Genomic DNA, 27,900 nt, shown 5'->3' on the forward strand with positions numbered 1-27,900 from the left:
CTTTTCTTTTGTGTGCGTTGCAGTTTGCATTAGGGGGAAACACCGTAGCTCAGTCGTGAAGCCTCTGCTTTGCATCCAGAAGGTCTCAGGTACAATTCCCTGGCATCTCCAGATAGGAGTCGGGGAAAAGTCCCTCTATCTGAAATCCTGGAGATCTGCTGCGAGTCAGTAAGACAATAGCGAGCTAGATGGACCAATGATCTGACAAAGTATAAGGTCACTGGCTTTTCATGTTAAACTTTACATTTAATTGATTATGCTGTTAATGAGATGCTTCCTCCCCACATCATTTACAAAGGACCTCAAGGGTGGCTCCCCTCCCCCATTATCTTTTGGTCACCTACTGTTAAGCTTGTTCTTAGCTAACAAGCGTCTACCTACAAATATTTAAAAAGATATACATTTGTATACAGGCATGTGCGCATATATATATATCTACACACACACACACACTCTACGCTGATGAAACAGCAACTGTCCACCTCCCCGAGCTGTTGTCCTTTCTTCTCAGAACGTGAAGGCATACACAACTCCGACAACAACTATGTTTCCAATTGTGGCTATAATTGCAATCCATAACAAAATGGCGTCATTTGAAGAACGGGAGGCATCTTCAGGCTGGTTCGGCATCGAAGCAGCTGCGTGGACGTTGCCGGAGGAATTAAACAAGGAGTATTCTGTACTAAAGTCCTCGTTGGGCGAATCCATGAAGGCTCCTCCCATAACTGGAAGCTGTGGAAGAAGAATTTAGAACATTAAAGTCAATAATTGGAGGAAGAGGTCCATAGAGAGATACCTATTTGCTGTCCTCCGGGTGCCGTTGGACTACAACTCCCATCATCTGCTGTTTGTGGTGGAGTCCAGCAATATCTGGTGATATAATGGTGAGGATTGCAAAAATATACTTTAAAGAGAGGTGCAGGACTATTTGCACGTGTTTTCATGAAAAATAGATGCTTAGGGTGTTTCGCAGTGACTTTACACTAGCATTTCTTGTAGGAGGGCAAGAAAACTGCATGTGCTTCTGGTTCTGTGCCTTAAAACATACACTTTAAAATTTGAAGACCAAAGTGCACAGAGTTTAGCAGGGCCTACCTCTTTATGGACTGCGTCACATGGTGTTCCAAAAGGACTCCTAACATGATGGGATTCAAATGTGTTATAGGAGAGGTGCATGGAAGTGTGGCATACCTTCCAAGAGGCCTGGGGGAAACAGGGCACCCCATTTTTTCACATGAGACCCTGGCAGCCATTTTGGGTGCTGCGGTCTCATGTGCTCTTGCCCCCGAAAAATGGTTTTTGTTTGGGGTGAAAGTGAAGCACGGGTCACGTCACTTGCTACGAGCACATCCCTGAAGATGCACATCCCGGTTTAGTGTTAGAAAAAGTTGGACAGCATGGTGAGGTAACAGTAGTTAGTGGAAGGAAGTGAGGGAGAGAGGGCTAGCAAGTGGCTAATTTAGCCCATTAGTCTTGGTTTCTGAAGGCCAGATGTGCCAGGCTGGTGATTCTTTCCTCACTAAAGCCAAGCCCTCCCTTCTCTGCATGATGTCAGTTCAAGAGTCATTCTTCCAGAATGACCATTTCAGTAAACAGGCCTTGTTATGGGATTTCAAGCTTCTAACATAGTATCTTACATAGTTTGTTGGTGGGAGGGGAAAATGCCCAGATGGAAAATGTATTCATGTGGATACACAATTCAGCATGTCCAAGTGCCTTCTTTATCCCAGGAAAGAAACCAGTACTTTTTTTTGGGCGGGGGGATTAAGAGTCTTTTCCTTCAGATGAATTTAAATTCTAATTCAGAGCTTGTCTGGAGCCCAGGACAAATTCTGCCATGAAAGCTAACAGCTGGGCTTGAAGTTCCAATGACAGACAGCCTCTGCCCATCGCCATTCCCCACAAATTCTGCAGTCAATAAAGACAAAGTTAACCATCTGATATGACAAGACCCACCATTTAAGAGAATTTTAAGAAACTTTAAGAGATTGAGCTGGGGTGGCCCCATGTCCTATTTTAAAGAGACGAGTCCTCAGCTTGAAGGTCTGCCAAGCCATGAAACTCACTGAGTTAACAGAATCTACCTCAGAGAGGACTGCTGCATGGATAAAATGAGAAGAGTACCCTCCATCTTTGCCACCCTGAGCTGTTTGAAGAAGGATGAGATACCACATTGCTTGGCACCTCAGTACCTAAGGGAATGTATCCTCCCATATGATGCTACCCTTGACAATGGAGCCCCTCATCCAAGTGTCTTCTCAATCAGAAGTCGAGGGTGGCTCTGAGAAAGAGAACATTTCTCAGTGGTGTTCTGTAAGCCTGGGAATACCAGTTACTGGAAACCAAAAGAGTCAGAAGGAGTGCTGCTGTGCTCAAGTGCTACTTGAAAACTTCACATATACATCTGGTTGACCACTGTGGTAGCAGGATGCTTGACTAGATGAGCCACTGGCCCTAATCCAGTAGGCTCTTCTTACATTCATTCTTGCTGGGTAGTGCCCTGGTTATGAAATGCTCACCCAAGGGAAACTGGCTACCTACACTGTTGTCGTTTAGGCATCAAGCGAAGCCTTTTCTGTTCTCCCAGCTTTCATGGTAGTGTTAACTTCTGCATTTTGCTAGTCATGTTGGTATGTTCTCAGCTCTTGAGATTTTATTGTGTTTTCTTAGTGTGGTTTTGTAATATGTTCATTTGGATGTTACGACTTATTGTGGACTTGCACTGCATATTATTGTGTTTCTAAACCTAAAATGTCACACCTAAAGCATTTTAATAGGGATGGTATTCCTGCAATGGAAAGTACCCCCTCCTCTTCTTCCCTGTGCACTACCTAAATCTAGCTTTGTTTCCCTAAATAGGGGTTACCCCAGTTCTCTGGAGCAGATTCAGGACACACAGAGACTGAGGGATGGGGACAAAGTCTCACTGCAAGAAATGTTCCACTTGCACAGTTATTTAGTAGTACACTGCCCTAGGTGTCTAATACCAGTACAGTGGTACCTCTGGTTATGAACTTAATTCGTTCCGGAGGTCCGTTCTTAACCTGAAACCATTCTTAACCTGAGGTACCACTTTAGCTAATGGGGCCTTCCTCTGCTGGCGCTCGATTTCTGTTCTCATCCTGAGGTAAAGTTCTTAACCCGAGGTACTACTTCCGGGTTAGCGGAGTCTGTAACCCAAAATGTTTGTTGCCCGAGGTGTTTGTAACCCGAGGTACCACTGTATAGTTAGAAATCTTCTGTAGTACTGCGTGATTTGAAGAAGCAAGCACAAAAGGAAAATGTGTAAGAGGAGCAGATCTTTTCAAATGAGCAACTGGGAAAACCCAGAGTCCTCTTCCTTTGGGGGAAGCTGGGGGAATTACTCTTCTTAATTGTCCATGTGAATCATTGTTACAGAAAGCTCTCAAAGTCTAGTGGTTTGAGAGCCTTTATCAGTGAAGAAAGACACATCAGAGCTGGCCCTAAGCCCAGATAGCCAAATAGCTAAGGGGACCGATTGGGTTTCTAACATGTCTCTACTAGGCAAGCTTTGGAGAAGATTATTCTTATAATTGGGCAATGTGCTATTTGTAGCAAAGCCCCACAATACATCATCTTTCCATTTAAATTGCACCCTCGGTGCCTTACTTTCCCCAGGGTTGGCAGAAAATCTTAAGAGATCAGTGTCAAGCCCTTTACAAGACATTTAGAAAAGGAGCTTGAAAAGGGGTGTTTTAGACTATGTTTTCTGCATTCGCAAAACAATCCCTAGAAAAAGCCCAGGAAACAAATGAAATGATGCTTGTGGAAATTGATTTTGTTTGGCACAAACATATACTAGCTGCAGGAAAACTGAACGATGTGGTTTAAAGCAATCTTTAGGCTTCCGATCCCAGCATCCAACAGAGGACTCTGCCAGATTGTCTTGTTTATTGAGCATTCGTCTTGTTTGGATGGTGGTTTTAGGATGTCGCCCAACACTGCCATTATCCAATGCATTTTCCTGTCACTTTCTTTGCCACAACCCCCCCCCCACTTCTTTTGGAAGTGGCTTTGTTGCGCAAGGCCATCAACTCCACTTTGTATGAATGAATTATAGTGTGATGGTCTAGGAGCAGCCGGACTCAACAGGAAAATCTCTCATTGATGTCTTTCAGTAAGAGGGGAACCAAAGCATGGGGGTGGGGGGCACCACAGCTCAGCGGTAGAGCTCTGGCTTTGCATTCAGAAGGTCACAGGATCAATCCCCCGGATCTCCAGTTTAAAAAAGGGTCAGGTCGCAGGTAATGTGAAAGACCTCTGCTTCAGATAGTGGAAAGCCACTGCAACTCAAAGTTACCAATATGGGGCTATACGGAAAATAGCCGGACCTGCCTTATAAGGCAGCTCCCTACATTTCCATCTTTCTACTCACCATCTTGTGCATTTCAAGATTATCTCAAGGTCATGCAAGTATTTGTGAACTCTGGGGGAAGATTAAGTACCTCGTATGCTTAAAAGGATTAAGTATGCTAGAATCCATTCCAACTGATCTTGGCCCAAGACAAAGCTGTACAAACAGACCACATCTGTTTTCAGCAAAAAAAAATTATTGGGAAATAAAAAGGAAAGACTGAAAGGGGGAAAAAAAAACTCTAAAAATTCAGATTGCAAACAACCCAGACCTTTATTTTTTTTGGAGGAGGGTGGGGGGGGGAGGGTCAGTTCCAGATCTCCCCACCCTACTTCTTTTAATTAAGAAATTCAAAATAAACATGGATCCAAGTGGAAAAGGTTATCAGATGATCAGATGGTGCCCCCTGAATTGAACTGGAACACTGGTGGTTTCCTATACCACAATGGAGGCCGGCAGTTCAGTTGAGAGGGCACAGGGCAAGCTGCCTGACACACAGTTCTCTGTCCTCCAACACTTTGCATCACTCCCTGCCCCCCTGCAACTGCTGCCCGAGGCAGCCGCTTTATTCTGCCCAATGGGAGGGCCGGCCCTGCAGAGGATTGATGTTTTAGGAGTGTTATGTACTGAGTTGAATAGGATCCAAACTGCAGCAGGCTGATTGGTCCTAGAACAATAGGATTGAGATTGCAGCAGTCTGACTGGTCCCAGAACAATAGGATTGAGATTGCAGCAGTCTGATTGGTCCCAGAACAATAGGATTGAGATTGCAGCAGTCTGATTGGTCCGCAGGAGCCACCCAATCCAGCTCCAGGTGGAAGTGAATCTGCACTCTGATTGGCATACAGGAGTATCCCGGAATTAGCCAATCACGTGGGGCCCATTGTGTAAATAGTGTATATAAAGCAAACGTTTTGGGGGAACTACATTCCTCACTACTATGAGCTGAATAAAGAGCATGAAATTCACACTCGACTCCGAGTATCTTTCAAGGAGCCAAGAGAAGATGGGTTTCTTGAAGGACATTAATACTTTGCACGAGAGATGTAAAGGAAAAGAAGGTTTAAGGTATGGCAGAATGCTCATATTAAGGAAAGGAAGGCTTCTCGAGGGAAGAATAAATTTTCTCTAATGAAGCACTTATTGCTATGGAAGCAATTATTGAATTCAAAAAGCACACGGTTGCACATGTGCCACGTATTCCGACCTTGTGGCTCGGCATCTCTTCGTACCATTGTTTAAATACTTATAATTAGTATGCAATAATGAAAAAATTGTATGCTGTGATCCCCCCCCAAGCTAGCACATTTGAAACTTACGTAACTAATAATTCTTACATGAAATAATGTAGATTTTCCTCAGACAATCGAGATTCGGAATGAGTGTGCAGTTCCCACTGGTTCCATGATCTGCTAAGTGATAAAATTTTTATATTGCCCCTCCTGGCCCCCTTTACCTCAGCAACCTTCACATTTATGCCTTGAAATGTATATGTTAAAGTATTAATGTGAAAGCGAGCTTGCTCACAAAGGAAATCTCTTTGCTATGGATAAAAATCAGTGTTAAAAGTCAAGTACAAAAATGTTTTACTAGTGAAAATAAAAATAAGTGTATACAAAATACCACAAATAGCAGGATGCTGTCAATAAATTCAGCCTGATACAACCCCAAACATTATACAACTTGCCATTTAAAATATAAGAGAGAGAAAAAACTGAAAGAGAAATATAATAATGAAATTATATAAAGTGAAACAAACAAGGCTACCAACATACTAAGTAGGTTGAAGTTTGAATTTCAATTCATCATAAAATAAATATCTATCTGCGCCAATTTCCCCTTTTGCTCATCGTCTTTGTTCTAAATAACAATAGGATGCAAAAAAACACCAGATAGCTGTGTAATGTTTCATGCTTTAAAATGCTTATATTTGTGTGCTAAATTAGTTAAAGAACGAGGCCACTAATCATAAGTTTGTTGGTTTTGATAACTTATAAAATTATTAATCCCATATATAGTGGAGCTGGATTTTTTTTTTTGGGGGGGGGGGAGAATCTTGTACCTAAAAGAAAAATAAAATAAAATGTTAAAAGAGTTGGGGAGGATATGTCCCTTATTAATACTACTAATAAGTTAGTTACATTTTGTAAATGATGTGGTGCAATGTTTGTTACAGTTTGCAACAAAAAAACTGCCAGAACCAGTAAGTTTAAAATACAGTAATAAAATTTTCCAACTCGAAAACCCCCACATTATGATGAATGGAGAGCATAATAAGGCTGTATGTTATCATTGTACCTGCTATTCCAGTATATATATATAAAATACAATTTTCCATATATTGAAAAGCAATACCAAGCAGCTTTTGCCCTTCTGTTCTATGGGCGGTTTCTGGCCTCCCTGAGCTCCCCAAATATATTTATTTGGTTAATTCTGCTTGCATTCTCCTATAATGAGTTCACTCATTCATTTTTACCATATTCCAAATCTTCTTGACCCACTCAAAAGTAGTGAGAGAGAAAAAGCTCCCCCCACTGAATTCTTAGCAATTGTTATTTTTGCTGCAGTAATCAAATTGATTACCACCCCTTGATCGCTGTCTATGATAACACCTTTTAAGTATCCAAGCAGAAATATCTTAGGAGCACATATCCAAATGGAACCTAACATTTCTGAAATCATTTCAGAAATAGAATTCCTAAAGAAGAAGAAGAAGAAGAAGAAGAAGAAGAAGAAGAAGAAGACGAAGAAGACACATTTCCAGAAAATGTGGGTGTCATCTGTTAGCAGATTAAAAACCAGTGCTGCTCTGTATATGATATATATTTTTCAGACAACAGTGCCCCTCCTCACTGCATGCTGCAGTGCAAAAATTTTAATATTCCTGGATGGGGGAGGGAGCAGTCTGTTCTACTATATAAGGAGTTGCTGTTCATGAATGTGTTGTAAGCTGCATTGCTTGCATACAGTCTAAAGGGGCTTCCTGGATCAGGGCCAATGAAGAAGAAGCCTTGTTCCATAAATACCGGTACTGCAATATCAAACCTAAAACAGGGGGGGAGGGGGAATCTAGAGCAACATACATCAACAAATACGTACCTCCTCCGCCCGCCCCTCCCACCTTTTCAGAACCTAGGAAGTTGCTTTACAATAAATCAGACTGATTAGTCCATCTAAGTCAGTACTGACCACATTCCCTGGTATCAGACCCTTACATATCTACCCTGATCAGCTGTGATTCCTGCAATGTAGGGGGCAGAGCCGACACAAGACATTTTGGCACCCGAGGCAGACCCTGAGGCATGACAGAGTGCCATCCAATCTCTGCTTAGAAACTTCCAGAGAAGGAGAGTCCACAACCTCCCGAAGGAGTGCGTTCCACTGTCAAACAGCTCTTCCTGTCAGAAAGTTCTTCCTGATTTTTAGTTGGAATCTCCTCTCTTGTAACTTGAAGCCATTGGTTTGGGCCCTACCCTCCAGAGCAGGAGAAAACCAGCTTGCTCCCCCCTTCCATGTGACAGCCCTTGAGATATTTGAAGATGTGCTATCATATCTTCTCTCAGTTTCCTCTTATCCAAGCTAAACATACCCCTGCTGCCTCAACCATACCCTAGAAGGCTTGGTTTCCAAACCCTTGATCATCTTGGTCATCGTCCTCTGCACACGTCCCAGCTTGTCAATCGATTAAGTTTACTGTACAAATGAATCAGCAGTGATTCTACTTAGACACAGAACATGTGTTTGGACAACATGCTGCATAATGGGGAAGAGTACCCAGCTATCTAACTGGGGGAGAGGATCTGCAAAACAGAGTTTCGTCTCTCCACACCCTGCCTCTGGACTCCAGAAGGATATTTTCACATGGTCCCTTGCAAGACACCCTTAAGGCTTCATCCCTGGAGCAATTCTGGTCTATCTCAATTTAGCAGCCCAAACGCATAACGAGAGTGATACAGACAGGTTGATGGCAAACTCAGTTTGCACGCTTCCATCCATGACCTTGCATTGCTGGTTAATTGTCGAATTAAATCAAAATAACAGAAAGCAGACCTTGGAAACAGCAATGGAATATCCATTTTTGAAATATACAAAATTAATTACCTCACATTGCTCTTGTAATTACCTCCCATATCATTGTGAAATGAATAAGGGATGAGAGCAGAATGTTAAATAGAAAGTCAACACACACACATTACCGGTATTTAACAGTACTTTGCAGAAGGTAAATATATCCCAGTAAATATATCCCCACTTTATATATTCGAGAACCCTTAAAAACTAGGAAATGGACATGGGCATTTTGTTTTTGTTTTTTTCATTTTGTTTCTCATAAAAAACAAACCTCCTTTGAGAGTCCTGCTGTCATGGACAATTCACATTCTTTTTTTTTTAATAATCTCTATTATTTAAAAATACACATAAAAATACAAATACACATAAAGACAAACACAAACACAACAAAGTAAACATAAACATAAACAAACTGCTATTCTTCTCTTTTCTTATTTACAAACAAATTCTTGAAATGGACAATTCACATTCTAGTATTGCCATTGGGCTTACAGTTTGATATGGGCAGTGACCTGTCTCTAAATAGGTATATTTACGATTGCATCCCCAAGGTGGCTGACTGTCAGGTGTTGAGAATGAACCACTTTCTGCCATTACCTGCAGCAATGACACTACTCAATTTAGTAAATAAATCTCAACTTGCCTCTATAGAATGGCATCCCCAGACAGAATGAACCAGCCCAACGCTTGTATACCCCCCTAAAAATATCAACATGCCTTCTGCAGTGAAACTTGGTGAAGTGCCTTAATGTGAGATAACTGGGTGTTCATTCAAGTTTTAGAAGTTGGACTGTGATTTGAGATTTAACAGTACTATGAGGTTTATATCACTGCCGCAACACAATAAGCAAAAGAATGTACAGATGACATTAAAGATCCATTCAGTCAAGCACCCTGTTTCCTATTTGGGGCTGATTCCTTCCAGGCTGTTGTCAGACCCACTAGCCAAGAACCACAACGCTGCATAGAGATATATCCTTCAATAAATTCCTAATTATTCTTCTCTTTTATTCTCATTCTTATTTGTTTTTGTTTACACCCTGCCTTTCCCCCGACAGGGACTCAAGGTGGCTTACAGATAAAATAGGAACAGCTAAAAACAAGGAGAAAATAATAATAATAATAAACAATTAAACATTAATAGAATTAATATTGTATATACATTTTAGAGATCTATTAAAAACATAATTACAACAAAACAGCACGGTTGTTATAACAGTAATCCAAGCCTAACTGTTATAACCCTTTCTTTTATTTATGCCATTTCTCTAACCCCACTCATACGAATTATGAAATCTGGGAGGTGTGCCAACCATCATTTTAGACCCACCTCCCCACGAAAAATTAGGACCATGTCATTTAACTGGTATTTCTTCGGATAAACAGATAGTATACCAGCCTTAAACACGGGGGGGGGGGGGGAGACATGTGCCAGAAAAATTCTGGGCAGGAGTCCCCCAAAAACTGCTCCCCCCCCAAACTGACAACCCGTATTTAGCATCACTTCTGAACTTACCTGTGTTACAGGTAAGGACTGTTAATCCTTTCCCTTCCCTTTCCCAGCCATTGATGCCCTCCAAATCACAAACTTTCCTTTTGTCCTCGACGGGGAAAAGTTATGGTGTTCTGAATCTTTAACTTTAGAACAGGGAAAAGTCTCCCCCCCCCTTCTCACATTATAGGAACTAGAAGAGGTCATCCAATGAAGCTGAATTTTGGAAGATTCAGGACAGGCAAAAGAAAGTACCGTATTTTTCGGTCCATAAGGCGCTCCAGATCACAAGACACACCTGTTTTTTAAAGGGGAAAAACCAGGAAAAAATATTCCTCCTCTAAAAGGCAGGGAGGGGGGCAATGGAGGGGGAGCACCTTCTCCATTCACAGCGGCTCATCCTTGCTTGCTTTAAAGGGACATGGGGATGAGGGGAGAATGCTCCGTTTCTCCCCTCGTCCCCATGTCCCTTTAAAGCAAGCGGGGATGAGCCTGCTTTTGGCATCGGCGCGCGGGGCGCAGGGTGGTGGAGAAAGCCTTCGCTCCATAAGGTGCACAGGGATTTCCCTTTCCTTTTTAGGAGGGAAAAAGTGCGTCTTATGGAGTGTAAAATACGGTATTTCTTCATATCCTGCAGAGGCCTATGAGACAGCAGGCCTGCAAGCATCAGGACATCAGTGCAACAGTGCTTTTCCTACTTGTGATTTCCAGCAACCGGCACTGCCTCAGACACATCGTCATCATAGCTAGGCCAACAACAGCTACTAGCCATGTTTGCCATATTTCCCCTCCTCTTTTGAAGGCAGTACGCTTCTGAATACCAGTTTCTGGGAACTGCACGTGGGAAGAGTGTTGCTGCAGACAGACCCTGCATGCTGATTTTGCCACTGTGAGAACAGGATGCTAGACTAGGTGGGCCATTGGCCAGATGTTCTTAATCCCTTCCATTTTACACCAAAAGCAGAAACTGGTCACATGTGTTAATCCCTGCCTCCTGCTTCGGAAGTAGAAGCACGATTTTTTTCTTAAACAAAAGCCAGTGAACCAAGAAACCAAGCTCTGTCCCGTTACCATCACCACACATAAGCAAAGTACTCCTCTGGCGAGCTCTGCATCCTGAAATCTTTGCAGATAAATTTATAAAGTGTTAAGCTCTGCTGTAAAGAAGAAGAATTAAAAGCCAGCTCTGAGATGAATTTCAGGAACCATATGGGAAGCTTTCCCCTTCAACCAGAGCCTCAGAGAAAAATCATAAGAGATCTGTTTAGTTTTGTAACATTTGCCTGGGAAGGAGACTGAGTAAACTCACCCTTGCACTTAACATTTTGTGCAGCTAATGCAAATATTTCTTTTTAAAAACTAAAATGCATGGGGCACATTAAATTTACATTGTTGATTATTTTATTCACAGTGCTGAAAATTCACCCTGAAAAATATCCAGCCCAACCTATGACTCAATCTGTGCCTTTCAGTAATCTTTTCTGAGAGCATTTGCTATTAATCGAATTACTGTCGCTGTGCATTGGTGAGCCAATTAATTCTAGGGCCTCACGACATATGCACGTTTCTTCATGACCTCCATTTTAAGAGAGGGAGAAAATGTGATTCCATGAGGTACTATTCAAGTACCTTTTACTCTTGAATAGACCTGCTGAAACGAACAGACCTAACTTAAGCCATGTTCATTAATTTCAAAGGGCCTTCTCTGAGCAATACTGAGTTGAATGCTACTCATGGCTTCCCAAAATGGCTGCTGTGCACTCTTCCTTGAAATAACTTGAAGCAGTAATTGATTCAAGGTATGCATTGACTCTTTGTGGTGACTGGTTAACAAGGTAAATTGGGGTGATTCGGCAGATGGGGTCTTCCCCTCACCTCATGAGTTGAAGCTTGATGCCAGTAACACCTTTGAATTGGATCAGGGCCACACATAGCACCGTATCTTGACTTTTCAGTACTTTCTACTGAGAGATGAGCTCCATTAGGCTTTTCTCCTGGAATTGTTTCTATTCCAGCTGGTTATTTTAAGACTTTTGAGAACTAGTACAGTGGTACCTCGGGTTACATACGCTTCAGGTTACATACTCCGCTAACCCAGAAATAACGCTTCAGGTTAAGAACTTTGCTTCAGGATAAGAACAGAAAAAAGCTTCTCCGAGAGCCTTATTGACGGATGAGCACATGTAAAATAAAATGCTTAGAACAGACAAACAAGCAGCTCTGACAGCCTGATTGGATGGGATATATCAATGGTTTGAGTACAGGCAAAAATAAACTTGATACACAAGTTTATTTATTACTTATGTATTGCATTCATATTCCGGTTTTTTCTTCGTGGAGCTCAAGGTGGTTTTCTCCCTCATTTGTTACCCACAACAACCCTGTAAGTAGGTTAGGCTGAGAGGCAGTGACTGGACCAAGATCAGCCAGTGAGAATATCATGTCTGAGTGGGGATTTGAACCCTAGTCTCCCAACTCCTAGTCCAACACTCTCACCACTACACTGAACCTGTAACCTCTTCTGACCTCTTTTTGCTGACGTAGTTCATTTTGCCAATGCATAAAAGACCGCCCTTATGTTGGGCCATTGATAAGCTTTCCTCCCCACAAGGTTGCCCCCTTGCCTCAGAACTCCCGTTCCCCCAAACATTCGGTAGAGCTTAAATGGTGCAACTAGGTTGGTTTAGGAGTCTTTACTTGAAGAGATCCTCTACTTCCATTGTTGACAGATGTCCCCTGAAGCCCAGCAGAGACAGCACTTTCCCCATAGGCAATGAAAGATGTTTTTTTTATTCAAGGAGGCATATGGCGACTATTGTAGACAGGAGGCTGTTCTAAGGGAGCGGCTATTTTAACAATATTTATGCAGACAGGCTCAGTTCTCTGCGGCTTCATGGAGAACCACACCCCACAGCTGCATGGAAGGATTTGGAGATTAGGGCCCCAAGAAATGGCTCTGTGAGCATGCATGGTCTCGGAGATGCATCCTCAGATCGCCTGCATTATAAGAAACGTTCTTGCACATTTGGGAAACCGAGAATGCTGCGGACAGAGACAGGCAACCCCCTCCCCCAACTCTTCTGAAGCCTGCCTGACAGTTGCATGCAAGCTTCAAGAGAAAAGAGCTATGTGGTTCGATGCAGAAAGGCTGTCTAATTAGCGCTGCGATTTGCATTTCAAATGCATCAGAGTAAAACGGCAACACAGGGCTTTCTCAAACAGATGCTCTCAGGCAGGCTGCTGTTCCACTGGGCTAATGACTGTCATACATAATTAGGTCACTGATTTCAGAGGGTTATGGGGTTTACCTTCCTAGTGGGAAAATGTTTACAGTGTATAATGAAAAGGGGTGGGGGAAATGTACTCGAAACCCAGTACCCTAATGAGCGTAAGCTATTTTGGGGTATTTCCATTGAGATAAAAACACCAATGCATGATAGAATGATTTAAGGAGCATTCTACAGCAGAGCATAAAGAGATTCAATTGCGGTAACCTAGAATGCTGGCCGCCAGTAAGTAGAAGTAAGTAGAAGTAGCCACTGATACCGTTAGCCTCCATGAACTGGTATAATCCTCTTGAATCCATCCAACTTGGTGGCCATCACAACCTCTCCTGGGAGCAAATTCATACATTAACTATGTGCTGTGTGACTATTGGGCTATGAACGACTACTTAAAGAGACACTATCGTAGGGTTGCCGTATTTTGAAGAGCAAAAAAGAGGACACTATGATGACTCTCGTTTAAATACCCCTACTATATGTAGGCTACAGAAGCTGTGATATATTGCTGAGGGGGGCAGGTGGAGAGAAGAGGAAAGCAAGTCTTCAGCCACCAGTTATGTCTATGTCCCATCCAGAAAGTACAGTCGTACGTCGTGTTGCATTCATAGTATCCTAGAGTTGGAAGAGACCACAAGGGCCATCCAGTCCAACCCCCTGCCAAGCAGGAAACACCATCAAAGCATTCCTGACAGATGGCTGTCAAGCCTCTGCTTAAAGACCTCCAAAGAAGGAGACTCCACCACACTCCTTGGCAGCATATTCCACTGCCGAACAGCTCTCACTGTCAGGAAGTTCTTCCTAATGTTTAGGTGGAATCTTCTTTCTTGTAGTTTGAATCCATTGCCCCATGTCCGCTTCTCTGGAGCAGCAGAAAACAACCTTCCACCCTCCTCTATATGACATCCTTTGATATATTTGAACATGGCTATCATATCACCCCTTAACCTTCTCTTCTCCAGGCTAAACATACCCAGCTCCCTAAGCCGTTCCTCATAAGGCATCGTTTCCAGGCCTTTGACCATTTTGGTTGCCCTCCTCTGGACACGTTCCAACTTGTCAGTATCCTTCTTGAACTGTGGTGCCCAGAACTGGACACAGGTTGCAAATGGTGCAGGTTACAAACACAGTAAACCCGGAAGTGTTAATTTCCGGGTTTCGTCGCACGTGCGCATAAGCACTCCTTGTGGTCTGTGCATGCACAGAAGTGTTTTGTGCAGGTCGTGCATGCGCAGAAGCGTGATATCGTGCTTCAGCGCATGCACAATATCGTCGCTCGGGTTGTGGACTTTTTGGGGTGCGAACGGCACCCCGGAACGGATCATGTCTGCAACCCGAGGTACCACTGTATAGCCAAGAGACATTTGGGCAAATTTTAAAAAATCCACCTGGACACAATATTTAGCCCTGAAAAAGAGGCCGTGTCCTGGGAAAAGAGGACACATGGCAACCCAACACTATCGCTATGTTCTACCTCTGCTGTGGGAGGTAGTAAATCTCAGAACGCCAGTTGCTGGGAGTGCTGTTGTGCTCACGTCCTGCTTTCAGGCCTCTCATCAGCATCTGGTTGACCATTGTGAGAACAGGATGCTGGACTAGTTGGGCCTTGGGAGGACTGTTGCTTGATCTAGCAGGCTCTTCCTATGGTCTTAGTACAAAGGTGAACCCCTAGAAATTTTAGTTGCTGGCATTCCCATTTCATCATTTGCCTAAAAGAGGATGGGAATCCAGGGGAAGGACTTTGCTAAACTTGAAGAGTTAACAGGAATGGTCTCTCCCTCAGGAGGTTGTGGACTCTCCTTGCTTGAAGGTTTTTAAGCAGAGGTTGGATGGCCAACTGTCTTGGATGCTTTAATTGAGATTCCTGCATTGCAGGGGGGTTGGACTAGAGGACCCTTGGGGTACCTCAACTCCACTATTCTATGATTCTAATTTCTACAGTTGCAAGTTGAAGAACTGTCTTAGACTGCAGTCTTGCACCATTTTGCTCACTCTGTCACCAATCACAATTAGAAGCACACACCCCTCCCCCCCAAAAAGAAACCCCAGCAGCATTTAGTTTTTATTTAAAAAGGAAAGTCAAGAGATCAGTTGTGGATCTTGGGCAAACATCCAGTTTGGCTCCCAGTGCACAGTTTAAGTGACGTGTGCAAAACTGCTAAGATCTCACTGCTCTGTGAACAAAGCCTTAGCATGCTCAGCAGAAGCTACTGATGTACTTGGAATGAAAAGGAAAATGCTCAGATTAAGAAGCTTATCAAAAGAGTCACCCAGTCCAACAAGCTATTGACGGTGCTATCATTATTTCTCTTAAAGTACTGCTGTGCTGTTATGGATGAAAGAATGAGATCATTTAAGAGTAAATAGAATGGCTCGAAAGCAAGGAAGAGATGGTGGCAGATGAAAGAATCAGATGAAAGAAAAACAAAGAGCGATGCTCCCATTTTACTAAGCTAAAAAAAAAATGCTTATTCCCTTGTTCATACAATGGCCTTTCCCACTAACAAAAAGTATGGATAAATATACCAATGTATAGCTTTCAGCAAGGAAACAAAGACTTGTTGCATTACACGGAAATGTACCTGCTTAGAACTCTAAGATGCATCTCCTGATTGGTTTTTCTCCAAGCTGCTATTGCCAGCACATCTGCTTTTGCTCCATTCCACGCTACAAAGCTGTTCATCTGAAGGAGTGGCTGCTGTGATCCATAGCTAACACAGCGACTGCAAGATGGGTAGCTGCTTCCCACACAAAAGCAAGGCCCTGTCAGTTCTATTTCCAAGTGGCCAGCCACCACATATGCTATTTTAACACAAGAACTTGGCTCGTGTCCTACAATTAAGACACAAGTCAGCAAACACCAACACGGCACAGATACAGCGGAGTGATTGATCTGAACTGGTAAAAAATATTAGCCTGTAGAATTCAAATAGCAACCTTTGAGACAAGCGTTACAGAAGTGTTTATCGTTACGAATGGGTTGTGTTTGTTTCCTACATCAGCTTCCATTCACCGGAGAGGTAGGCCACATTCGCTGTACATTTAAAGCTACCACTTTTAAGAGTCACGGTTTCCCTCTCCAAAAAATTATGGGAGCTGTAGTTTGCCAATGGTGCTGCGAGTTGCTGTTTCTCTCACAGAGCTACAATTCTCAGCGTTTCCTGTCAAGAGGCATTGTTACCCCACTTTAAAAAAAACTTTTAAAATAGTGGGTATAAGACAGTCCCTGGCAGATTGAGCAGATGAGACCAATAGTGGGTCCAACAGTCAAGAAGGCGGCTTCTGCACGTGCTGTAGAGGGAAGTGAGGGACAGATGGGGTCGTCAACCTGGGAAGGTAGCACACCTAGGAGAAGGAAAACTCTCTCAAGTTTCTGCCCAGTCCAATGTCTCCAAGGAAGGAGCTCACACATGCCAGGTATCTCTCACTCCCCATCAGCCAACCACCTGCACAGAGATCACACCAAGCGAAAATTAACAGAGATGCAATGGAGGTTTGTTTGTTTTTACTTTCAGGGTGCCCTGCTTTCATAAAGTGACTTATGAGACTCTAAAGCACAGAACAGTACAATTGCAAAGCTGCCAGTCTGTATAGATAACTCTGGTCTGGCCTAGATGAAACCCACATGTGAAGACGGGCTCCGGCAGATTGAGCGGACAAGACCAAATAGTCAAGAAGGCAGTTTTTGCACATGCTGTAGCGAGGGGCAGATGGGGCTTCTCAACGTGGGAAAGCAGCCCATCTAGGAGAAGGAAAACTCTGTTCCTAAGGCTCTGCTGCCTTGCAGGATATCTCTGAGAGAAGAAAAGGCTAAACCGCACACAAATCTGGAGAGGAGTCCCCAAGGCAGTTGGATGGCACCTTGTACACCTCCTTCTGGCAATTCTTGCAGCCAAGCTGGTATCAAACATATTGCTCTGCTTTCCTTTAGACCACATCTGCGAGGCTGAGATGAGGGTTTTGTCGTCTGGGCAGCCCAGGACCTCCATACGCACTGCCCAGGCTTTTGCCCCGGGAGGTGCTGCTAATGCAGTGGTTCGACTTCACTCCTGGAGGTGTACTCCATGATGCCAACAACAATGGCAACACCCAGCAACCCCTGGCCATTGGCCATGCTTTCTGGGGCTGCGTGGAGCTTTGTTCAGCAACTTCTAGAAGGCCAAATGTCCCCCACACTTGATATAGAGCCATCACACTGAGAGCCTAGCAGGCCCTTGGCTCAGTAATACAGCATGAAAAGTCGTCTGCATGAAAAAGGGTCTCACATTCAATCCATTGCCTGAAACCCTGGAGAGCGGGGTCTAGCCAGTACAGATAATACTGAGCTAGATAGACCAATAATCAGACTAAGTTTATGGCATTTTCTATGTTCCGCTGATATTCCTGGACAGGGGACATTGTTAATGGGTTTCCCCAGAGGGTCTGAGCACCAGAACTTCTATATTAGGCATCAGGCCTCCTGTCCCTTAGTCCTGCACTTAAAATTCAATATATCGATGATCCATTGCAAGAGAGCACCCATCCACCTGCCACCTTAATTTGCCCAGAGGCACTCTATGCAAATTTGTGTCATGGGCCTTTGAAACATCTCTTAAATCTGCTTTTAAGAGCAAATGTCTTAAGCCACACGGACCTTCCATTAGAAAGTTTGCAAAGATTTGTTGCAAGTATTTCCAATTCTATCCTGAGCCTCTCTGTAAAAAATATTCAAGGGGGCCTCAGTATTGTGTGGAGTCTTCCAAGAAAGTGTGTGCGTGCATACATACACACACTTTGCTGCACACAGGGCATTCTGTGTGCAAGGCTGATGGTCTACAGAGGAAGGCAAGGTGTTTCGCAGCAAAAGTTTCTATTGGCCGATTCCCCTTTTTTTCCATCTCTGAGCACACTTCCCAGGAAAGCATGCCATCTGCCTCACCTTCAGCATGAAATCTGTCATTAAAATGTCTGATTTCAGTTTCCTAGCCATCTGTCATTTCCATGGTATGTTCAAGCAAGCAGTGTGAAATTTAAGAGTTGCAAAAATGGCAGCTTCCCCCCCTTCATTGTTTTGGCAAAGGCTATTCCACTAATAGGTCATTTCACAGGTGCTAGCAATGCCTAAGACATCTGTTTCAGTTGCGTCCTCACATGCCCTTTCACTGTGTCTTACCATTATAGTGAACTGGGATTTAAACCGGGAGAGGAGGGCTAACTAAAAGCGATGGGGTAGAAGACTGCACAAACGAAATGCAAATCAGAACCATGTTACACAAAACAGCTCTGCGTGCTGAGCAATGTGGGTGAATTATGGCATCACAACTCTTAGATAATGGTTTCTGTTGCCATGATTGAAGTCTGCCCAAAACCATGTGCAGAGACATATTAAGTAGGTCTAAAAACTAATTCAGCCTTTGCCCAACTGGCACTTTCCAGAGGTTGTGGGACTCCCTGGGATGATAAGAGCTGAAGCCCAACCATCTCCAGAGGGCATCAGGTTGTGGACGACTGAATCAACAAACTCAATGAGAAAGAATGGACTTGTTCAGGCAGCTGAGCACTTCTTTGTCACTCAGTTCAGACGTAACAACAAACTATAGTTTGGCATTACACAGGTGAGCTCTCTACCCCTGTGATTATTCAAGAGACAAGTCTATTACACCAACATCCCGAGAAAAACAATTTATGCTATTGCAATTTGTTTCCTAAGAGAGGACATCTTAGAAAAGTTAGGAATTTAAATTTCCCGAGTCACCCCTTTTTTAAGCATGGAGGGAGAGAAAGCAAGCAACTGATAAGTGTAAACTGTTTAATTATAATTTGCTGGTGTTTAATTTTACTGTTTACTCTTGGATTCTAATGGATTATTGGATGTTACTTTATTTGATATAAGTTGTTTATTTTAAAGTTATTGTGACTTTTTATATAGGATCTGGCTGTTGTTGTTGTTGTTTGGCCACCTCATGAGAAGAGAAGACTCCCTGGAAAAGACCCTGATGTTGGGAAAGATGGAGGGCACAAGGAGAAGGGGACGACAGAGGATGAGATGGTTGGACAGTGTTCTCGAAGCGACTGGCATGAGTTTGGCCAAACTGCGAGAGGCAGTGAAGGATAGGTGTGCCTGGCGTGCTCTGGTCCATGGGGTCACAAAGAGTCGGACACGACTGAACGACTGAACAACAACAACAAGTTGTTGTTGTTCCTCCACTCAGGTCACACCCGGCCCTGTTTCCCCTAGCCACTTCCTGATTGATTGGTTATGACCCCAACAAACAAGCTAGGTTGTGTCACACCAAGAAGTGTGGGGTATGCTTTTTCTCCAGCCTCCATCACCCTGGCAAATTCCTAAAGTGGAGCTCCCTCTGCAAGCAGAAACCAACGCTTACAAAATCTAGGAATCGTACCTGCTTTTTGGGGTGCTGGAGTTTTTCCTGGATCTGTGCAACGAACATTGTCAACCCCAACAGCCTTACTAGGACATGAACTCATTTATTTTGGTTGTCCGTTCACGTATGGCTACAGCCTTATACTTGGGAATAAGCCCCATTACATTCGGTGGGGCTTACTTCTCAGTAGACATGTATCAGATTGCTCTGGAAGCTCATTAGACTGCCCTGTATTCATTTGCTTTGGCACACATTGCTTTGTGGTTGCAAATCAAACTAGGATCCCACACAATGACACTGGCCAACCTTCCCCAGTCCAATGTTGTGGACTGAAACTCTCATCAGGCCCAGCCAGCACAGATAATGGCCCAAGATATCTGAAATGCAGAAGGCTGCAGAAGGCTGGTATCAGTATTTTGGGTGGCACCTTGCGTACTTTTTGCAAGCAGGTCAGACAATCCAGCTGTAATGTATTCTTCATTTTCTAGATTCAAGGCCTGCTGGGCATTAGGAAACTCAGAAAGATAAATTCCAGTTATGACTCAAAATGCACAGCGCTGAATTTTCAGACACCACAAGGGATTTGGCCTCTTGCAGCCAGGACAACCTTTCTTATCAACCTAGGATTTCAAACACGCTTGTAGCCAATAAGAGATGTGAGCAGAATTTTAAAAGCATTTTTCCAACTCGCTGACTGCTAGAACCTTTAGGGCTTGTGAGTACAAAATTCACTCTCAAATGGGAATGAGTGGTAATTGGGCTAACAGCAGAAAGGAAACATTATCACCACAAACAAAAGACAACAATCCAAAGATGAACAGCTGAAGCAGGTATACATGTGTGTTCATTCATATAGACCCATGCACTGACTATCCACTTCTGAAAAATTCACTTGCACTTTGAAGACATGCAAAATCTGTTTAAACCTACAAATAGGGGTTAATCGGGATTTGAGAAACAGATTAACCTTTTTGCTAAAAAACCAACTGCAACCGTATGTGTATTACTCTTCTCAGAAATGCGTTGTGAATAGCATGTGAGCACACAAGAGAGAGAGAGAGAGAGAGAGAGAGATCCACTTTTATTAAGTGTTGGAAATATAGAGAAAAGGAGGGTACGTTCTATCACATGTGGTGGGAATGTAAGGTCATTAAAAGCTTCTGGGAAATGATCTATAATGAGCTGAAGAAAACGTTTAAAATAACTTTGGTTAAAAAACCCAGAAGCTTTCTTATTAGGATTGATAGGAACAGAACTACCTAAAGAACAGAAGAAAATATTTATGTATGCTACAACAGCCGCCTGAATACTGTTAGCCCAGACAGAAGGAAGAAAAGACACCGACGAAAGAAGAATGGCAGGTCAAGCTAAGGGACTATGCAGAAAGGGCAAAATTAACGGCAAAGCTCAAAGACTACAATAACAAGAAATTTTAAAAAAGAGTGGGAATTGTTTATTGTTTATGTGCAAAAATACTGTAAACAAGTTGAAACATTGGCAGGATTTTAAGTAAACGCTTGCAACTAGTAGAAAATTAGATAAAATTAAGGGAAATAATAATGGAAAATTGAATTGATTTAAGAATTGATATGCAGAAGAAATTGGTTAATATAAGGAACCAGAAGAGGGTATGGAGGGAAGTCCAGAGATTTAAAGAATCTCAAAGATAAGGTTTGTGAAAAGGTATTTGTTTTTATTTGTGAAAATGTAACACTGCAAAACTAATAAAAAATTATTTACCAAAAAAACCCCTACTGCTGATCCTACCAATCTCATTTAAGATAAATTTCTATTTACCGGGTATTTTATTTTTTGATTTATATCCCACCTTTCCTCCAGGTAGTTCAAGGTGGAATATAGTACTCTCCTCCACTGCATTTTCTCCTCTAAACAATCCTATGAAGAGGGTTAGGCTAAGAGAAAGTGACTGGCCCAAGGTCACCCAGTGAGCTTCACACCTGAGTAGGGATTTGAGTGAACACACTCTGACCACTACTCCTTATATCTTGAACACAGGAAGCTTCCTTGTGATGAATGGCTCTCCAGGGTTTGAGGCCCCAGCCCTATCTGGATATGCCAGGGACTGAACATGAGATCTACCACCAAGCTATGCCCTTTCCCCATTCTGCATCACTACATTTTTGTTGTTGTTCAGTCGTTCAGTCGTGTCAGACTCTTCGTGACCCCATGGACCAGAGCACGCCAGGCACGCCTATCTTTCACTGCCTCCCGCAGTTTGGCCAAACTCATGCTAGTTGCTTCGAGAACACTGTCCAACCATCTCATCTTCTGCCGTCCCCTTCTCCATCACTACATTATGGTGATACAATTCAAGTTCCTACCAATGCAACCACATTTTCGTTTTGAAAGTATGTAGGAGAAGACACAACTGATGCTATTTATCCAAGGCTTTCTGGATGGAAAGTGAATTACCTAAAAGATTACTTCCACATTGGACAATCCTAATCCTGTCTCCAAAGCACAGGTTGGTTGGTGCTTTGCCACCAGCGATGCCCCACTTTTGTGCTATGGTCCATCACGTTCACCGAGGACCTAGCAGATTTGGACAGCTGGAGGTTTTGACGGATCAACCGAGTGTCGAAGGATTAACATTCCACACTCCTTGAAGGGATTTCGTGCCACGAAGCATTTCACGGGGGAAGCGCTGCCTGTGCTAACACATTTGGTCACTGCTGAACTTCCTGGCGACATTGTTCTAATTTTCCACATCGCCGCATTTCACTTCAAGGATCTAAATGGGGGTTGTCAAATGACACCGTTACACTTGACATCCTAACAAGAGCCAGGTAGAATAATACCCCCACTTTAGACCAAATGCCTGGCTTGCAAAATTATGATTGGGGTGAGATTCCACCCCCCTTTTTTAACCCAATCGTTGAAATTAATCAATTGTCAAGAACTGAACCCTGTTGGGTATAGAGAAAAGAAACCTTACCATGTCACAGTAGGCATGCTTGTTTAGAAAGTTTAGCACTTTGCAATGGGGTCAAGACTACAAAATGATGATCACCCCTTCGGTTACATCAGGGGATGTGAATGATGTGTGCATGCTATCTCAGTTTGGCAGACTGCAAGTTGGCACAGACTTCCCAGCTAAAGAGTTCGATACGATACGATAATCTTTATTGTCATTGTCCCATACAGAACAACGAAATTGAAAAATCTACACCAGACATGCAAAAACCGACAAGCCGACAATACTGAAAATGCCTGTCGACTCATTCCCCATCCTACCTATGCATAATTAACCGCCTAAACTTTAATACTCTACCTGATTAGCCCCCTAAAAACTCTGATGCCCCACAACTAAAAACAAACACTGCCTTAAAGGTAAAGGGACCCCTGACCATTAGGCCCAGTCGTGTCTGACTCTGGGGTTGCGGCACTCATCTCACGTTACTGGCTGAGGGAGCCGGCGTACAGCTTCCGGGTCATGTGGCCAGCATGACAAAGCCGCTTCTTGCGAACCAGAGCAGCACACAGAAACACCGTTTACCTTCCTACCAAAACGGTACCTATTTATCTACTTGCACTTCTGACGTGCTTTCAAACTGCTAGGTGGGCAGGAGCTGGGACCGAGCAACGGGAGCTCACCCCATTGCGGGGATTCGAACCACCAACCTTCTGATCAGCAAGCCCTAGGCTCTGTGGTTTAACCCACAGTGCCACCCGTGTCCCAGAGACTGCCTTACACTGCGCTTAAAGCCAAAATTGCTTTTGGATAGAAACTGTTTCTCAGGCCTGGTCTTTATAACCCTGTACCTTCTTCCAGAAGGCAGAAGCTGAAAGAGATCATTTCCGGGGTGTGCACTATCTCTGCAGCTTTCTTATAAAACCTGGAGGCATAGATTTGATCCAAGGTGGGAAGAGTGCACCCAGTTATTCTCTCCACAGTCTTTACAACCGTGGACAGCATTTATGCAGCACCACCCAGGGTGGATAGGGCTTTCTACCCCCCAAAAGCAGAGGCACACCAAGAAGACATAACACTGCCTGCTTGCACTGCCATAGATCATGATGTTCAAGCAAGCAGGCCTATGTTCAATGGTTCAATTAGGCAATTTTAGATTCTGGACGCAATGGTCTTAGGGGAGCCCCTACAGGCATGATTCGGCCAAAGCATTCTAAAACCCCACTGGAGAAGTTAGGGCTATGTCAAGGCTCCCCACCTCAAAATGTCTGTATGGCAGCCAGAATGGAGTCTTCTGCTGTGTTATAGAAATCTGTGCTGTCTATAGTGGTGCAGTTAGGTAGTTTTATAGATTCTGGACCAAGGATTGGCAAATTTGTCAATTTTTAAATTCAGTTCTCCACATTTCCACCTCACTTTGCATTTTTTAAAATAGTTTTAATGAGAGTTTTAATGAGAATCCACCAGGATTTTAGTGCAATTTTCTCCTGATATACACATGCAATTTTGCCTAACATGCACTTTTTTCCTTTTGCAAAACGCTTTCCCTTAATACCATGCATTTTTGTATGTTATTTTCACTAATATATACACCTTAATCCACACTTTACCCCAGTATCTGCCTTTTGTGCACATTACTTGGCTGGAGAAATGTGTGGCAAAATTCAGAGAAGTGCAAATTTCAAAGGAGGGCTGTTTCGGTTTGTGCATTGTTTCGGAAAGAGCGAATTATGTAGGTTCACCTTTTAATGCAATTTGGATCCAGTTACTCATCTGTCACCACCAATGTGGGAAAAACATTCCCAGAAAATCTCCCAGGGTGTTTTCCCAAGGGAATGGATGTCTATTGCCTCCTCCTCTGCTTCGTGCCTGCATCTGCCCACTGGCTGAGCTCCACAAAGGCCAGATCTACCACCCCTCTTAGCTACACCGAGCCATGCAGCCTTGATCACAGCTTGGATCCTAAGAAGAATCATATTTTCAGTTCTTCTTACAGCCCTAAGCCTTAAGGTTCAGGTAGGTATATGCAGCAGGTAGCAAACAATTTCTCACTGCCTTGTGATATTTAGTTGGTCCTAATAAAAGACATTGCACTACAGGCAGCCCTATTTAGCGAAGCTTTTAATATTTAATAGACTATTGTATTTTAATATTTTGTTGTAAGCCACCCAGAGTGGCTGGGGAAACCCAGCCAGATGGGTGGGGTATTATTATTATTATTATTATTATTATTATTATTATTTCTGGATTCCACCCCACCTTCCAAGGGGCCAGCATGCATGAATGCAGCTTCACCCCTCTCCCCTCCCCACCAGGCTACCATATTTTTCCATGTATGAGACACCCCCATGTATAAGATGACCCCTATTTCCCTCCCCCCCCCAAATTAAGAAAATGCACTATGCACTATCTGTTTATAAGACGACCCCTTATTTTAAACTTCAAAAATTGAGGGAAAAAATATTGTCTTATACATGGAAAAATATGAACTAAAACAATTTAGTGGGAGTGACTGTCCAGTCATCTGTTGCATGAAACAACAATAGTCATGCAGTATGTTCTAAAGACCATTGTTTCTAACACAGAGCAAGCTTTTGTGGACAGGCCTCTGACGAAGCCCATTGGAATGACACGGACAGATCTCAGGTTTGCTGAATTGACTTTGCTTCCACCGCACCCGCCGGAAGCCTGAGGTTCCCCCTAATGAAACCAAGTGCAAAATTGGAGCTTTGGGAGGCAGATGAAACCGATGCAAAATGGAGCTCCAGAGCCAAGCGATGGGACCAATTACTTACTGTTTCCTGTTATCCATATACTGACATAAAGCGTGTTCTCCATCATGGAGAGCACGCGTTGCGGTTTGGGCCTGCGAAACTACCCCTTAGTTGCTGGGTGGGTTAGTTTGGATGGCCACTGTTATGATTGGACCCTGGGTGTTGTTGGGGAGATTTATATGTTGCCATTTCGTGATGGACAGCCCAGCTTGTTATAAAAGGTTAGCTCGCAGAGTGTTCCGCCTCTTTGACTGCGAGCTTCGGATCACCCACCTTTCTCTCTCTAATTTTAGGCCTCTGTGTTGACCTTGCTATGCCTGTCATGGGGTCGTCTGCTTTAGAGGCAGGGGCCTAGTAGGAATTTTTCCATTTGGCTGATTGGCTGGTGCCATCTGCGTAGCAAATAGTCACAACTTGTAAGGTTGGCGGTTAAGCATTGGTTCTTATTTTGCTGGTTGGTGGAGAGGACTGCTGACATAGTTTGCCCCTCCAAGTTCATCATGGTGTGGGGATTTCCATTAAAGGAACCCAGGGGCTCGATATGCTTTTGTCCGTATCCCCCGTTCGGGGGCCAGGGCCATGCAAGAGCCCCTGGGAGCCTGTGGGAAGAGGGGAGAGATGATTCCCACTCACTTTCTCTACCCGGAAGGCTTTCCCCTTACTGACAAATGTCAGTTCTGTCCTTAGGGACAGATAGTCTGAACCAATGCCTAAGCAACCACTCACCTCTCTTGTAAGTCAATAAAGTTGTGGCCAAAATTATGCCAAAAACCAAAACCGAAATTATGCCTGTGGTGTGAATTTATTTGAGGGGTGGTTTGGGGACCTCGACACGCAACCTGCATTGCACAAATTCAAATCTACATCTTAAGGTGCCTTCCAGGAACTTCCTTAACTTATCTTAGGAAACAGGTCAACAGCTTCCCATGAGAGAAACCCAGATACTCACACTATGAAGGTTTGCTGCCAAGCATCAAAGTAGCTGTGTGTTTTTCATCTCTGAGCAGTTGGTGTCTGTGCGCCACATCTAGGCAGGTATTCATGCATTTTTAACATGTGGTGTCTGCACTAGGTTCTCTTTTCCCCAACCCCTGGAAAAAAGAAATATAACCTCTTTCTCTTTTTAAAGTTTGTTTCCTTGGATTTGTTCCAGAAAAGAATACATTGCCAAACGGGAACGGTACATTCATTACTGTCATGGATACTTATACACAGGCCACGAGCGAAACTTGGAAGGCCTACATTTGCAAGCAGATAACGGACGGGATTCATGGTTTGCTCCTGCTCTGTTTCCAAGATCCAGAAACACAAAAGCTCCATGCGATCAGCATGAGCTTCACTAACAGGAGCTCAGTAATTCTGCCTTGTCCCCCCCCCCCTTCAGTAACATTTGAAGAGCACAGATCTTCAGATGCTGTGCCTCAGAAAAAGACAGAGAAAGCTTGAATTGCCTACAGCTACCAACTTCTCTTGCAAAGCTCATTCAGAAATGATCGTTCCTAGCTCCCGGGAGTCAACAATAAGGCTCAACACACCTAGCCACCATTCTATGCCTACTGACAATGTTTTTTGTTTTGTTTTTAATTTACTATTACATTTATATCCCACCTTTTCTTGAAAGAACTCCAGGTAGTGTCCATGTTTCTCCCCCCTTCCATTTTTATCCTCACAACAACCCTGTGGAGTAGGTTAGGCAGAGCAAGAGTCACTGGCCCAAGGTCACCCAGTGAGCTTCATGGCCAAGTGGGGATTGGAACCCTGGTCTCCCAGGTCCTAGTCTGACACTCTAACCACTACACCACCCTGGCTCTCTGCAACACACAAGTTCATGTAGAAAGAGTTACTCAAAGGCATGAAGTGGGAAAACTCTTGGCCTAGAGAATGAGGATGCTGAAGGGATAGCTCAGTTGGTAGAGCATGAGACTCCTAATCTCAGGGTCTTGGGTTTGAGCCCCATGCTGGGCAAAAATATTCCTGCATCGCAGGGATTTGGACTCGATGAACCTTGTGGTCCCTTTCTGTGGGATGTATATTCACTGAAACAGTCAAATACAACATTTTCCTGTTGCCTGGAGTGGACACACAGAAGAATGTAGCTCCAGACACGAAGGACTTCCTGTCAAAACTGTTCTGGAGCCTCCTCCCTCTGTGTGTGACCAGGTAGATGGGCGTGACCCTAGCAGACCCTGTAAAAGGACTAGTCATGCAGCCATCTTCCCTTTTCCATTTTCTCCTTTTGGACTCCTTTACTGGCTCTTAGCAAGCACATGACTCATCCTTACAGAGGATGGAAGCCACAAGGCCTAGCTCAGCCTTCTTTTCTCTACAATGTAACTGTAACCACAAGATAAAGCCTGCCTTCAGATTACTGCTGTGAACTGAATGTAAGTAAACTTTACTTTTAAAGAAGACTGTCGTGTTATTATTATTTTAAGAGGGAAATAGAGGGGTAACGTACCAGGAACAATCCAGACTGGAGAAGCCATACTGGATTGCTTAATTTAAATGAGTCTAACGAATCCATCAACTTGCTTCCAGCAATCTGCATGGGAATGTTCTCTGCTGCTTGCTCACTAGCGTGAGAGAGGAGGGATAATATTTAATCAATAT

General features: G+C 43.5%; 1 protein-coding gene across 1 annotated transcript in view; it reads right to left on the reverse strand.

Moving 5' to 3' along the window:
* Positions 1–225: 225 nt before the first annotated feature.
* C1H14orf132 (chromosome 1 C14orf132 homolog) overlaps positions 226–27,900 on the reverse strand; it is a 91,400-nt gene continuing 63,725 nt past the window's right edge. The window contains exon 4 of the mRNA XM_033173183.1: positions 226–732. Coding sequence (XP_033029074.1) covers positions 508–732 — 225 coding nt within the window. The 3' untranslated portion in view covers positions 226–507. The remainder of the gene's footprint in view (positions 733–27,900) is intronic.

This window comes from Lacerta agilis, chromosome 1 (genome assembly GCF_009819535.1).
Source record: "Lacerta agilis isolate rLacAgi1 chromosome 1, rLacAgi1.pri, whole genome shotgun sequence".
Taxonomy (NCBI): Eukaryota; Metazoa; Chordata; class Lepidosauria; order Squamata; family Lacertidae; genus Lacerta; species Lacerta agilis.